Source organism: Larus michahellis, chromosome 16 (assembly GCF_964199755.1).
Source record: "Larus michahellis chromosome 16, bLarMic1.1, whole genome shotgun sequence".
Lineage (NCBI taxonomy): Eukaryota > Metazoa > Chordata > Aves > Charadriiformes > Laridae > Larus > Larus michahellis.
Window position 1 is genome coordinate 4,147,695 of NC_133911.1, and position 13,083 is coordinate 4,160,777.

The 13,083-nt window shown below is 56.2% G+C and overlaps 1 protein-coding gene across 5 annotated transcripts in view; it reads right to left on the reverse strand.

Moving 5' to 3' along the window:
• Positions 1–13,083, reverse strand: part of AGRN (agrin) — a 132,403-nt gene that overhangs the window by 29,041 nt on the left and 90,279 nt on the right. For all 5 annotated transcript variants that reach the window (XM_074609567.1, XM_074609565.1, XM_074609564.1 and 2 more), the window contains 6 exons: positions 7,518–7,739; positions 5,172–5,366; positions 3,802–4,002; positions 1,584–1,729; positions 1,300–1,405; positions 833–946 (listed from right to left, as the gene is read on the reverse strand). In XM_074609567.1, coding sequence (XP_074465668.1) covers positions 833–946; positions 1,300–1,405; positions 1,584–1,729; positions 3,802–4,002; positions 5,172–5,366; positions 7,518–7,739 — 984 coding nt within the window. The remainder of the gene's footprint in view (positions 1–832; positions 947–1,299; positions 1,406–1,583; positions 1,730–3,801; positions 4,003–5,171; positions 5,367–7,517; positions 7,740–13,083) is intronic.

Genomic DNA, 13,083 nt, shown 5'->3' on the forward strand with positions numbered 1-13,083 from the left:
GTCTCGGAATGCTGCTGCTTTTTAAATTATATGGCACATTAAACAGCACTACATCCTCATCAAGCAGGCATTAGCCGGGCCCAAGCAGGGCGTGAATCGTGTCTCCACGGGGTGATGTGTTTCCCTAACAGGCGGTCACAGCCTCAGCTGTTAAGAGTTCGCTAATGCCTTTCAAAATGTGCCTTCTGCTAAAGCGCTGACACCGATAATTATTTAATAAATATTAATGAAACATTTTCCAGCCCCATTTCTGGCACAGTGCGGTCACCCACTTGTCACTGGTCCTGGGGTGGCCTGCAGAAGGTCCCCAGGTGAACCCCAAAGCTCTGTCCCACCTCAGCCTGCGGTGCAAGGACACAAGCAATATTTTTGTCGCTCAGGCTGGTGATAAGCCCTAAGCCTCCAGCAATGGGATGAAGGCATAGAGGGCATGGTCTGGCCCTAGGGGTACCTCCTGGGGCATCCAGCACCGACTCAGCACCGGATAAGTTCTGAGCCACCATCCTGTCTTCCCGCATTTCAGAGGGAATTAGTCCTAGAAGTTGACTCAGGGCTTTTGAAAGGACAAGAGCATCACTAGTAGATATAGAAGGCGAAGCACGAGTGCACATGTCCATGTGTGCATGCTGTGAGAGCCTGGAGCTGGGGATAAACAGAGGCTTTTTAGCCTAGGAGGTCACTAGTTAGCTAAGGAATGAGGAGAGTTCACCTTCCTTCATTTCCCCTGGCATGGGACCCCAAGTCTCCCCTCCACTTGATCTCTCCAGCCTTACAACTGTCCTTGAAAGTCCTCCATGGCCCCCCCTCAACTGGGAACACAATATTCACTCACTTGGGCATCCAGCTGCGCCCACTCCGAGCGCCAAGGTCATGTTGTCTGGACAGCATCCATAGATGGTCTGGCTGCAGTGCACAACCAGGAGAGGCGGCGGGGTTGTTGCCAGAGCTGCAGAGGAAGGCAGAGAGGTACGGGTTATCTTTGGCACACAAGCTGTCGCAGGGCAGTATCAACAATGCATGGACCGAGCAGCTAGCAGCATCCCTGCAAAGCCACGCTGTCCTTGCAGAGACGCTGGGAACAGACGCTACCCTTGGCCAGGGAGAGCACAGGGTATGAAACGGGAATGATGCAGCGGGGATCAGCAAACCAACACAGACACCGCCATGTCCTTAGCGAGCGCTTCCTTGCTTAGCCCCAGGGAAAGGGCACGTGTGTCACTGCAGGGCACCGGGCTGGAAACCAGCACACATGGCTTGTGTCAGCCCTGGGGGGGGCTGGCTGCCTTCCGGGGGACTCACCACGGCAGGCTCCTTGGCTAGTGACATAGAGATCCTGGCGTTTTTCACACCGTGTCTTCTTCAGCTCACACTCGTTGGTGTAGGTCACACCATCGGAGCCACACACCTGCCAGGACAGGGAGGGAAGCCGCTCAGGGCAGTCCCTGGCACAGGAAGGCAGGTTCCCTATCCATGGGATGCCCTCTCCTGCCCAGGAAGCATGCGGGAAGGCCACCGGGGAGAAGAGAGGAGGGGAGGGGAGCGAGGACTACTGCAGGCAGCCCAGAACTACTCAGCAAGCTTACCGGGTTGCGCGGCACCGTCAGGCAAGTGAAGTCACACACACAGCGGTCATCCTCTGCATCCTCGTCCCACCAGCCTCCGAACTGCCGGCACCGATCCTGTTCACACTCGCTACCGTCGCCGGAGCCTGAGCCCCCTGAGCCGCACTCTGGAACGAAGGAGGACCATGATGAGAAAGGGGCTCCCACCCAGCAGGGCAGAGTCAGGAGAAAGCAGAGGGGATCAACAGAATCATAGACTGTGTTGGGTTGGAAGGGACCTCTAAAGGCCATCTCGTCCCACCCCCCTGCAGTGAGCAGGGACATCTGTAACTAGATCAGGTTGCTCAGAGCCTCATCCAGCCTGGCCTTGAACGTCTCCAGGGATGGGGCCTCCCCCACCTCTCTGGGCAACCTGGGCCAGTGTCTCACCACCCTCAGTGTAAAGAACTTCTTCCTGATGTCTGACCTAAACCTGCCCTGCTCTAGTTTAAACCATTGCCCCTTGTCCTATGGCTCCGTGCCCTTGCAAACAGCCCCTCCCCAGCTTTCTTGTAGCCCCCTTCAGGGACTGGAAGGGGCTCTAAGGTCTCCTCTGAGCCTTCTCTTCTCCAGGCTGAACCCCCCCAGCTCTCTCAGCCTGTCCTCACAGCAGAGGGGCTCCAGCCCTTGGATCGTCCTCATGGCCCTCCTCCGGCCCCGCTCCAACAGGTCCATGCCCTTCTTGTGCTGAGGACTCCAGAGCTGGATGCAGTACTGCAGGTGGGGTCTCAGCAGAGCAAAGCCCTCTCCCTGACGCAAGGCTGTGTCACAGCAGATTTAACCTCTTCCGCACAGGCAACCCCAGAATCCTGTGCCCACATATATAAGGATGGTTCTGCCTGAACCTCAGAGAAGGTCCTTCTCCCTTGGAGAAGGCAGCTTCTCCCACCGCTTTCACAAAACTGTGCTAATGAAAACTGCAAAGGGATGTTTTAGCAGGTGGCCTGAGGTCTTCCTCTCTACCGCATCACCGCAGGAGCGAAAGCAAGGATCCTGCAGCTACCAGCACCCTGGCAGGCTATGTGGAGATCAGCCAGCTAATAGCCACACACAGGAGGACTTGTCACTTGACTTAGTGACAGCTTAACTCCACGCTTTGATCCGACTCCTTCCCCTTCTCCTGCCCTCCCAACCACGCAGGGCAGGAGGGAGATTGCTGCTGCTAATATAGACATGGAAACCAGCAGAGGAAGGGATGGGGCTTGGGTTTAGTTTGAAGTCCAGTTAGGCAGATATTCTTAACAATATATAACCTCTGTCCCTAGCCTGGCTGCCTCTCCACAAGATGCTCAGAGCTCCAGCAGCAAGAGAGAGATGTGGCTGATTTCAAAGGCTTCCTAAAGGGGAAGGGGAGGGGGCAAGGAAAACCTGGCCCTTTTTATTGAGTGATCAAAGGCTGGGATTTGGCATTACACAGAGAATTATTTAAGATCTTTTCCCAGAGGGATATCAACCTGAAATTCCCCAAGGAGGGCTGTGATCAAACAGCATGTTACGTCTTCCCCTCTCCCTAAGCTCTGCCATAGCACTGAAGTCCTTTCCAGCTAGACTACATGTGCGATGAGCCAGAGAATCTCAGCTCGCCAGGGTCAGCACACCAGAGCAGCGAGGGTTACGCGCCTCCTGTATTCGGATTCAGCCAGCGTTAACCCCCAGCTTTCCCCCTGCGGTGGGAAAACTCAGCAGGTTCTTTGCTCTTAGCCCGGCCAAGCAAGGTACAGCCAACCCCGAGACCCTCCCAGTATCTCAGTCAATAGTGGCCACTGGCCAGGCCCTCGAGCAGCCCCTGGGGCAGAGGGACGCAAAGCGGCAGCCAGGCTCCCTGCCCCAGGAACTGCTCCGTTTCCCCCAGCCAAGGCCCGCGGAAGTATGAAATTAAAGCAGCGATAAATTCTTTGCCCAGCCGATTAGGCAGCATCACCTCTCATTACTGCTGGACGCAGAAAGACAAAGGGGAAAGGGAGGCGGCAAGGGTGTTGGGTGACAGTGGCCAGCTGGCCAGGAGGGAAGGAGAGGGTTGTTGGCATGGGACCTGCTGTGCTGGGGACACTGGGGGTGTCCAGGGCACTATGCCTGAGCTCCAGGCAAGGGGACACAGCAGAGCAGCGAGGGAGGAGCCAGCTGTGTGCAGCCTCAGCCCTTCCTCACCCTTTCCCCCACCTCCTGCACCCACACGGCCGGAGGAATGGCGGCCACCTACCATCCTCACATGGCCCCATCCTGGCAACTTCAATGCTCCTCTTCTGCTGGCAGGAGGCCACCTGCAGTTCGCACTGGTTGTCATAGGTGAGGCCGTCAGTCCCGCAGACCGGAGCGAAGGGCTGCCTCTCGCAGCGCGGGCACATGCACTGCCCACCCACGCACTTGCTGCCGAAGGAGCACACCGTGCTGCCGCAGGACTCTGTGGGACGAGAGGGAGGAACCACAGTGAGATGCCGTCGGGACCTTTGCAGCCAACTGCCCGGCGTCACAGAGCCGGGGACCACTAATCCTGTGCCCTCAGAGGCAAGGGGAGAAGTCCTCCTTCCCCAGAGTGGCTTGTTATTGCTTATTGAAACCGTGCAAAGACTCTGCAACGGAGAGGTGACAGTCCTAAGCATTTCTGATTCCCATCAGCACCCACAGGTGGGGTGTCCAACAGCTTTTTCTAGGACACCAGTAAGAAACCCCATTTACTCTCATGGTGACTTTGGCCTCCTCCTGCTCGCAGTGCCCATGGAGTCATCTGTCACACTCGGTCACCCTTCTCTCCCAAATTTATTGAGGGTCTCCACGCACAGTTCAGCCTTGGAACACAGACCCAGCTGGACAGGTTTTATGAGGGTCAAAGCATTGCTTTTACTATAGTAGCATTTGTCCTAATGAAAACCTAAGCAGGGCTTTTAATTCATTAATTCATTAAATTAGCACAGACGGCTCCCTGTGCTGGGGAGTGGGGAGGAAACACACGGACAAAGAGGAATTAGCCCCAGGGGACGGAGGGAAGGGAAAGCTACTGAGATGAACTGTGTGATCAAATGCTTTCCATTCCAGTGGTAGCTATTAACGTGGTTTTAGCCCAATTTCTTTGCTTGGCCCACTGGACATTAGCCCAATTTCTTTGCTTGGCTCAGGCAAGTAACAAAGCAGGCAGCTACCACTTCTGCTGTATTGCTGGGGCTAAAAAGGAGAAGCTGCTTGAGAGACTCAATTCTTGGGAAGCCGAAAGGGAAGACTATGCCGGACAAGATGAAAAGCCTCAGGCAGGGTCTCCGAGCGACCAGCCAGGAACTGCAGCCCAGGGCCAGGCTACTAGGTGCCCCTGGGCAAGCCCTGTCACTCTGGATGCGATATCCTCCCGGGAAGTCCCAAAAAACAACCAATAAAGGCACCAGGAGGAGCGCTAAGGAGACCCTCCACACGTCCCAACCCTGGGGTTTCTCAGGTGCCTCCAAGGGCTGGCAAACCCATGACTGGTGAGCCTTGGATGGCCACGGCCAGGCCGCTCGCCAGCGGAGCTGAGCATCCGCTCTCCAAAATGCCACCAGCAGGAGTGAGACGAGGGGAAGAGAGGGACCTTGCCAGACTCACTGCAGTCTCCTTGGGCAGCCACCAAAATGTTCGTCTGCTGCGTGCAGGCCCGGACGTGGAGCTCACACTCGCTGCCGTACGTGTTGCCATCTGTGCCGCACACGGGCTGCGAGGAGGGGACGCACTCCGTGGGGCACACGCACCGTCCCGTCTCCGCCTCGCAGATGGCCCCAAACTGGCACTTGCCACAACGGTCTGCGCAAGACGAAGAACAAAACCGGTAGGTTAAAACAACAAGTCAGGCAGGCATCGCTGTCTAACAAAGTGCTAGAGCAGAAATAGTGGTGAGCCCCTGGCCCAGGTTGCCCAGGGAGGTTGTGGCTGCCCCATCCCTGGAGGGGTTCAAGGCCAGGTTGGACGGGGCTTGGAGCAACCTGGTCTGGTTGGAGGTGTCCCTGCCCAGGGCAGGGGGTTGGAACTAGATGGTCTTTAAGGTCCCTTCCAACCCAAACCATTCTGTGAAATAAAAACCCCGCTGTGACATTCTCCCCCAGGCTGAGCCCCTGCAGATGCTGCCAGCCTTGTTGGGAGCAGGAACCTCAGGGCGCAGGGCAAGGGAAGGAGCGGAGGCGAGGGTTGCAGGAGGAGGGAGAGTCAGGTTTGGAGGTAGAAAGGCAATAACTACTCGTAAAAAGTCATCAGGGCTAGAAGTAACGGTGATGAAATGTCACCAGAGCTGCATGCTGTTACAGCTAAATAGGAAGCGGGAGAGAGCACTGGCCGAGCGCAATCACAAGGAGCGATAAATCACCCCCAGCCTTAGGAGGAGCAGCGCAGCATCCCAGGCGGCAAGCGGCCCGTCGCCCAGGGGAGAGAGGCGACGGGATTCACACACGGCCAGTGGGGAGGAGGTGGTCGGCTGGGAAGGGGGATACCCTCTTCTCCTGGTTTATCAGGGTGCCGGCAGTGCTGGAGGCACGTGTAACACGGCAGCGATCCAGAGCACCCTGCCGCCTCCCCAGCGGGGTCCTCAGCCTGCAGACACACACGGCACACGTGCGCACACAGGCTCAGGGCAGAGAAGACGTTTATCTTCGTAATAACTCACTTCCAAAGGAGCCATCACTCCTTGCAGGAGAAACCGGGCAGCACGTCTCCTCTCTCCTGACTCCTGGGTACTCAGTGATTCACGGCTTCATTTTCTCCTTCAGACAAACACCCCTCTTCCCTCCCTGCCATTCAATTCACCGAGAACTTGGCTCAAAGATGGTTTTTCTTATTTTTCCTTTCACACGGCAGCTGCTGCCTTTGCATGGGGGAGGGAAGATGCAAACAACCCCCTGCTCGGTTTGTGCAGGCTGTTGGCCGGGAGGTTTCTATCTCCGGCACAGAGCTTGCGGCCGTGCCCGGGCTCTGCCGGCCGGGAGAGGGGCTGCCGGGGGCAGGCTGGGTGCAGGCAAGGGCAGCTCCTCCCTACAGGGCACTCGAGTGCCTCTGTGCTGGTTTGAGCGACACAGGATTCTTTTCTTTTTCATTAATTTTACTTTTCTGTAAGATCTCTCTTCTAATGCTTGGGAAAACTGTATTTTTAGAAGACTCTAGTGTCTGAATTGGGGAAAATATTTACTTTACAGCCAGCGATGGGGTGCGGGTTTCAAGGTCTCGGTGTTTTTGAGCTCACCAGGTGCGGGGACGAGGACGGACGAGACCCGGGCACTTGACCCAAGCTGCCAACAGGGTTATTTCAGACCATGAATGGCACATTCCATAGAAATTAGAAAGTTTGCTGAGGAGTTCTCTCTCTTTATATGATGGCTGTGACCCTGAGAACTCCTTGCCCCGGTGCCGGAGCCCTGAGCCCTTCCCTTCCTCCCGCAGTGTCCCACATGGGCTGTCCCTGCGGGGAGTGCACGGCTTCTGCTGGGGGAATGGGCTGGGTGTGATCCTCGTGTATTTTATACTGGTATCCAGATAAATATTGGTTCTTTAGTGTTACTAATGTCAATTATTTACTCTTATTCTAGTCAATCTGTTTATATTTCAACCCTGGGGTTTCCTTGTTTTGTTCCTGATTCCCCTTCCCGGGTGGGGACGGGTCATCGGGTGAGAGAATAACTGTCTAAACAAAATAAATCATTGTGGGTTCCTCAAACCATAACACTGACCATCCCGGCAGATTTTGTCCCGGGAGAAGGAAGCCAGCTCAGGCTGTGCCTGTCTGCAAACACTTTTTGACTGGTAAAGCCTGAGAGATGTATGGGTCCGAGCTGGCTACATGGTGGCAACCAAAGCGCAAAGACGCCTCAACAGCCCCACGTCCCAGTGGCTGGGGCCGTGCTCATGGTTTCAAGCAAGCCCAGCTGTGGCCAGCAGCGCGAGGAGGAACCCCCCGAGATCCGCTCTTACCGCAGGGCCCCTTGTGTTTCACTTTGATCTCCCTCTTGAGGACGCAGGCCATGGAGTCGAGCTCGCAGGGGTTGCCGTAGGTGCGGTTGTCGCTGCCGCAGACGGGGTCGTAGCGGCCCTGGCACACCTGCTGGCACTCGCACACGGCCTCCTGGTTCTTCACCACGCAGGTGGCCCCGAAGGTGCACTCCACGCTCAGGCACGGGCTGGGCGTCCCCAGGTCTGCAGAGGGGACAGGAGAGGAAGGCACCGGTTTCAGTCCGCTGCTTCGCCGGCTCCCCCGGGGCACTGTGCACAGCAAGGCATGCCAGCATCCCCCCGCCTGCCTCCCCCAAGCCATGGCAAATGCACAGAGCTCCTGGCCTTGGCACCAGCCCAGCCCCTGCACCCTCCATGCCACCCCGACATGCCCAGCTCAGCATCTCCCCCATGCTTGGCAGAGGTTAGGGATGGGAAGCAGGCACAAGATCTTCTCCCTGCACGCCGCGAACAGGACTCCCGCCTCGTCTCCTCCGGCCCAGCCAGAGGTGGGGATCAGCCCTGCGGGTTTCTGCGCCAAACCCCGATGTCTGGGTCTCCCCAGCAGCTCCCAGCCAGCATCCAGAGCTGAGGGAGGGCAACACAGACTGAGGCCCCTTGTTGCCAGGAGGGGAGTTGGCACTTCTTTTCCCGGCAGCAATAGTGTCACGAGCCTGCCTGTGAAGTCGGATCTGAAGGACCAGCTCTGTGGCAGAGGGCAGGGCAGGAGGCAGCAGAAAGCCCTCCTCGGTGTGGGTCTTGGTGTCTCCAGGACACTCACTACATCGTCACGCCATAGCTGGTGCCGAACCCTCATAGCCCAAGAGCTCACACAGGGATAGCTCCCTTCATTGAGGTCCCCCATCCTCAGAATCACACTGTCCCCTGAACAGCTCATCCTAATACCCGCTGTGGCCATACCCTGGAAGATCTGGCTGGAGAGGATACCTGCAGGGACAACGCGTATGGTTGAGTTTTAGGTAGTCCTGCAAAGAACAGGGAGCTGGACTCAATGATCCATATGGGTCCCTTCTAACTTGACATATTCTGTGATTTGGCTCCACCACACAGCCTGTCTCTCTCCTCCCTCCAGCAGCTCAGCTCCCTTCCCCTCCTCTTGGCGTTGGAAAGGCCAGGGAGCTGCTGTGCGGCAGGATGAAGAGACCTGGTGTCCTTACTTCGGCCCGGGCCTCGGACATGTGGTTCTAGGAGCAGAGCCCTGAGGCTCCCTGGGGACAGGGGGGTTGGATGCTGAGAGGCAGCAGTCCCCACTGCTCACTCACTGGAGCTGCTTCATCAAAGCCAGCCGAGCAGGTGGCACCTTCCCTGCGAGACGCCTGGCAGCGACGAGGTGAGCGGCCAACCCCGATGGTGACACCAAAGAGAAAAGGCCGCGTCCCACTCCCTGGTACAGCTCTGCAGGGAAAGCCCTGCGGTTCCACCTGGTTCCCAGCCTGCTTGCCGCAGGCAGGCATGCCCCTCTCAGGAGCGTCCTCCACCATCCAGAAGCCAAGCCAGGCAGCTAAAAGGCAGAACTGGCCGTGCTGCTGGGAACAGACCCGGCACCACACGGTGACCCCTTCTTGTGACTTAAAAGAAAAGCCCTGAGGACCTTGGGCAAGGAAAGGACACAGATTTAATCCGTGCTGGACACTGACAAGGAGACGTAACAAAACGGATGTGGGGAACAGACAATGCGGCCAAGGCGAGATGGATGCAGCAGGCAGACGCAGCGCAGCCCCACCAACACCAAACAGCGAGGCAAGCACAGAGCCCGAGTGCGGTGGGGAGGACAAAGCCCTCCGGAGCCTGCTGACATGGCACAGAGAGTGGACAGGGGCAAAACAGGTCCATTTTCCTCCCCTGCTCTAGGACCACGGTGGCATATCTACAGAGCAAGAGCACGGCTTGAGCCCTCAGGAGTCTGGCTGCACGCTGCCAAGCAGCGAGAAAATGGGCCATAACATGGGCACAGGCAAGTCCAAATTTTGGAGCTGGCTCTTCGGGAAGCACCTGCCAAGTCAAAACTTAGAGCCAACGGTCTGCAAAGGAACAGGGGGACAGCTCACGGCCACTACTTCCACCCAGCTTTTTCAACCGTGTCCCCAGCTTCCCTGCAGCTGAACAGTTTATGAGCGGCTCCCAAGGCCTCGGAACCGCTCCCTGCTGTGCTTAGCCCTGTGATGCTCCTCACAGCTCCTGCTTGTGTTTAATTTTTTAAAAAAAACAGCATCGGTACCACAATCATGTCCCCCCAAAAGACAGAGACACACTCTTGCATGGAGAAAGCACCTCTGTTGGACACAATTCGGCAATAAGGATGCAACGAGCTAGGCACGAAGCAAATACAGTCGCTCAATTGAAATCCAAATTCACACTCTTGCCTTGGGGAGCAAGTGAGCAGTGAGTGAGAGCGCAGGGAGGTGGCGGGGCCGATGGAGAAGGCTGCCCTGACTTTTCTCACCCTTCGTAAGCAGGCAAACCTGCAGAGATGCAGCACACGAAGTTCCTTCACAGCCTGATCCTCGGCCTGTGAAATTTCCCAGCACAGCCCGGGGCACCTGCGGATGTCAATGGGAGTTTTGGCACCAATTTTGATGTGGGTGGATCTAACGAGGACCTACTGAGCAAGGACCTTAGGCTGTGCTAGAATCAAGACCTGCTTTGACTCCTGGCCCTTCTCCAACTCGTAGGCAGGGAAACCGAGGCACAGAGTAAAAATGCTCATTCTGCACCCCGACTGATTCAAGGGCGTGATCCCTCACCTGCTGCCAAGCTGTGCAGAAACCTAACCAAGCCCTGGGGACACTGAGCTCTCCTACAAGCCTTGCCTGTGGGGCTATGGCTACGGGGAAGAGGCTCTGAAGCTGCTTTGTAACTCATCACCCCCATTGATCTGTGCCCATGACACCCAGCGGGCTCCAGCGCCAGCTCCACCGGGAAGTAATTCTTCGAGAAGCACCACGTCTGAGCACGGACAGCTCCTCCAGTGCTTCCAAAAGGTGCTTTGCCGGACGCTGGGGAGGGGAGCTGCGATCCCTGCAGAGCCCCTGCCCACTGGACTCGCACAGACAAGCGTGACACGCACTACGGAGAGCAAAGGGACAAGCATCACAGTCCCAGGCAGGCAGAAGTCTCTGGGGAAGAGGAGGTGGGGAAGAAAGGGGGGTTAGTTGGGAGCAGAAGGAGAGGTAAGATCAACCAGGAGCAGTCCAGACTGATGTATGAGCCGAGGAGGGGCTTGCTAAGGATTGGGGGGCTCACAGCACCCACCTCTGCTCCCACTCTCATTTGCCTCGAAGGGTCAAGCCACAGCAAGCACCGGACAAGACCCCACTGCACTGCAAGGCATTTCCATTCCAGCGGGAAGTGTTTGGGGCGAGGGATGGGAGCAAAACCAGGGCAATCTCTCCATCCCAGGGGCTCTCAAGCAAAACTAGAGAGGAGGGGAGCAGTGAGAAGAGGCCAGGACTGTCACTGGCTATGGAGAAGGGGAGAAAGCCGACCTCCTAGCAGAGATGTCCGGGTAGGGAGCAGAAGGGTGCTGCGAGGACACAATTCCTTCCTCCAAACAGGCAACACTGTAAAACACAAGACACAGACGAAAAAGGAAAGAGAGAGAAAGAAAGCAGGGGGGAAGAGAGCAGAGAGAGGCAGGGAAGAAAAGACAGATGCAACTACAGACACCTTCCCTCCACCTTCTGTACACATCCGCCTCATCCCATCCCGTCTTTCTCAACTGCCCCGACACGGTGTAAAAGTAGAGAAGGATTAAAAACAAGGCCTGGCCTGTTTTGTTTGGCTTTGCCTCCTTTGGCTTGCTGCTGGAAAAGACGGCAGCAGAACTCAAGGTTCGTTAGACAGGTACGTGTGAGAGATTAAAACGCTGCGACCATACTAACGGCCCATCTTTCTTTTCCTCCCCTTCCCCAGCTCCGTGCATCTCCCGCATCCTCACAGCACAGAGGCGTGGATGAACTCGCCGCGCTCCCACCCTGGGTGCTGGGTGCAGACGGAGCCTGTAGTTCCCTCAGTCCCTGGTCTCGCCCATTGCCAAGTGTCCCACCAGTCCCGTCCCCGCATCCCAAGGAGGAGAGACATTACCGCCACCAGCGGTGCTCATGCTGAGAAGACCTGCCTTGACACACAGGCTGGCAAGCAACATCACCACCACATCCCAGTTTCTAAATCCGTTTCCCATCTTGTATTCAGTCTGAACTGGTGACACAGAGGAGGACGTGCTTTCTTCCCACTGAGCTGAGAGAGAAGATGCTTTCCTCAGCTGACGGGGAGGCCAAAGGCTTGCCCACACCTCATGGTGGCTTGCTGCAGGGCAGCCTGGAGCTGTTGTGGACTTTGAAATGCTAGGCTTTGGCAGAGCCCCAGCTTTGATTTACTTCCCTGAGATCATAGAATCATAGAATGTGTTGGGTTGGAAGGGACCTTTAAAGGTCATCTAGTCCGACCCCCATGATGACAGGCTTTGTTTGCTCCTACCCCACAAGGACGTAGCTCCTGAAAGCAGATGTGCGCATCTGCTGTCCTTGCCTGGGGGAAGAGAAGCTGGGGGGAAGCTAAAATAAAAGACAGTATGATGGAGAGAGGAACAGCAGATGCATACGGACCATATCCTACTGTCCACTGGCCTCACTCCACTGAACATGGTGGAAATGATACATGTCTGACAGCAGGGTAATTAGCAACACCAGTTCTCTGCTCGCCCTAGAAATTCGGGAAGCCTTAGCAACCTAAAGAAGGTCCAGGGAAGGGTTTGTAGAGAGCCCAGGGCACCAGAGACTGGCCACCCAGCTGCAAACCACCACCTCCTGGCCCCACTGTCCCAGGGCCCGGCCATGGACATCCTGCTTCGCCCTCATCCCCCCTGTGCCCTCGCCAGGAGCAGGCCAGGCCAGCCCCAGAGACCAGTCACGCCACCAGCAAAGCTCCACAGCGGCACAACACGGGCAGGAAAACGAGCACCAGGGTTGCCGAAGCCCACGGCTTCCTGGCAAGGCTTCTGGTTGCCATCCAGCACCAGCTCCCCCCGCGGCCCGGGGAGACAGAGGACTGAAAGGTGCCTCTGTTGCCCTCCCTGTAGGGATAACTTGGGGAACTGACTCCTAAGCATTCAACCACCAGAAACACAGTGAAACGGATGATTAAAAATAACAGTTGCGATTACATTGAGTGTGATTTTGGGAGCCTGACAAACAGTTTCCAAGCAGCTGGGCCTGGCAGCGTTAAAAAACCTACTGCAGGAGCACAAAGCCAACAAAACAGACCCACAACACGGGGCTTAATTTGCAAGTACTTCAGAAGGTTTGATACATCTGATAGCTTATAAAACACCAGCTTAAAACAATAGGACACAGTCCTAGATCTAGTAAAAAACAATTTGAGCTGAAATGAACAGTCCTTCCAACTCATACAAATCAATCCAGTGACTGCGTTTAATTTCCTTACTTTTCTGTGCAATAATTTTAAAATTGGGACGTTCCCAACCTCCCTAAGGACCCAAAGCCCCATCCTATCACAGAAGATTGAAAAA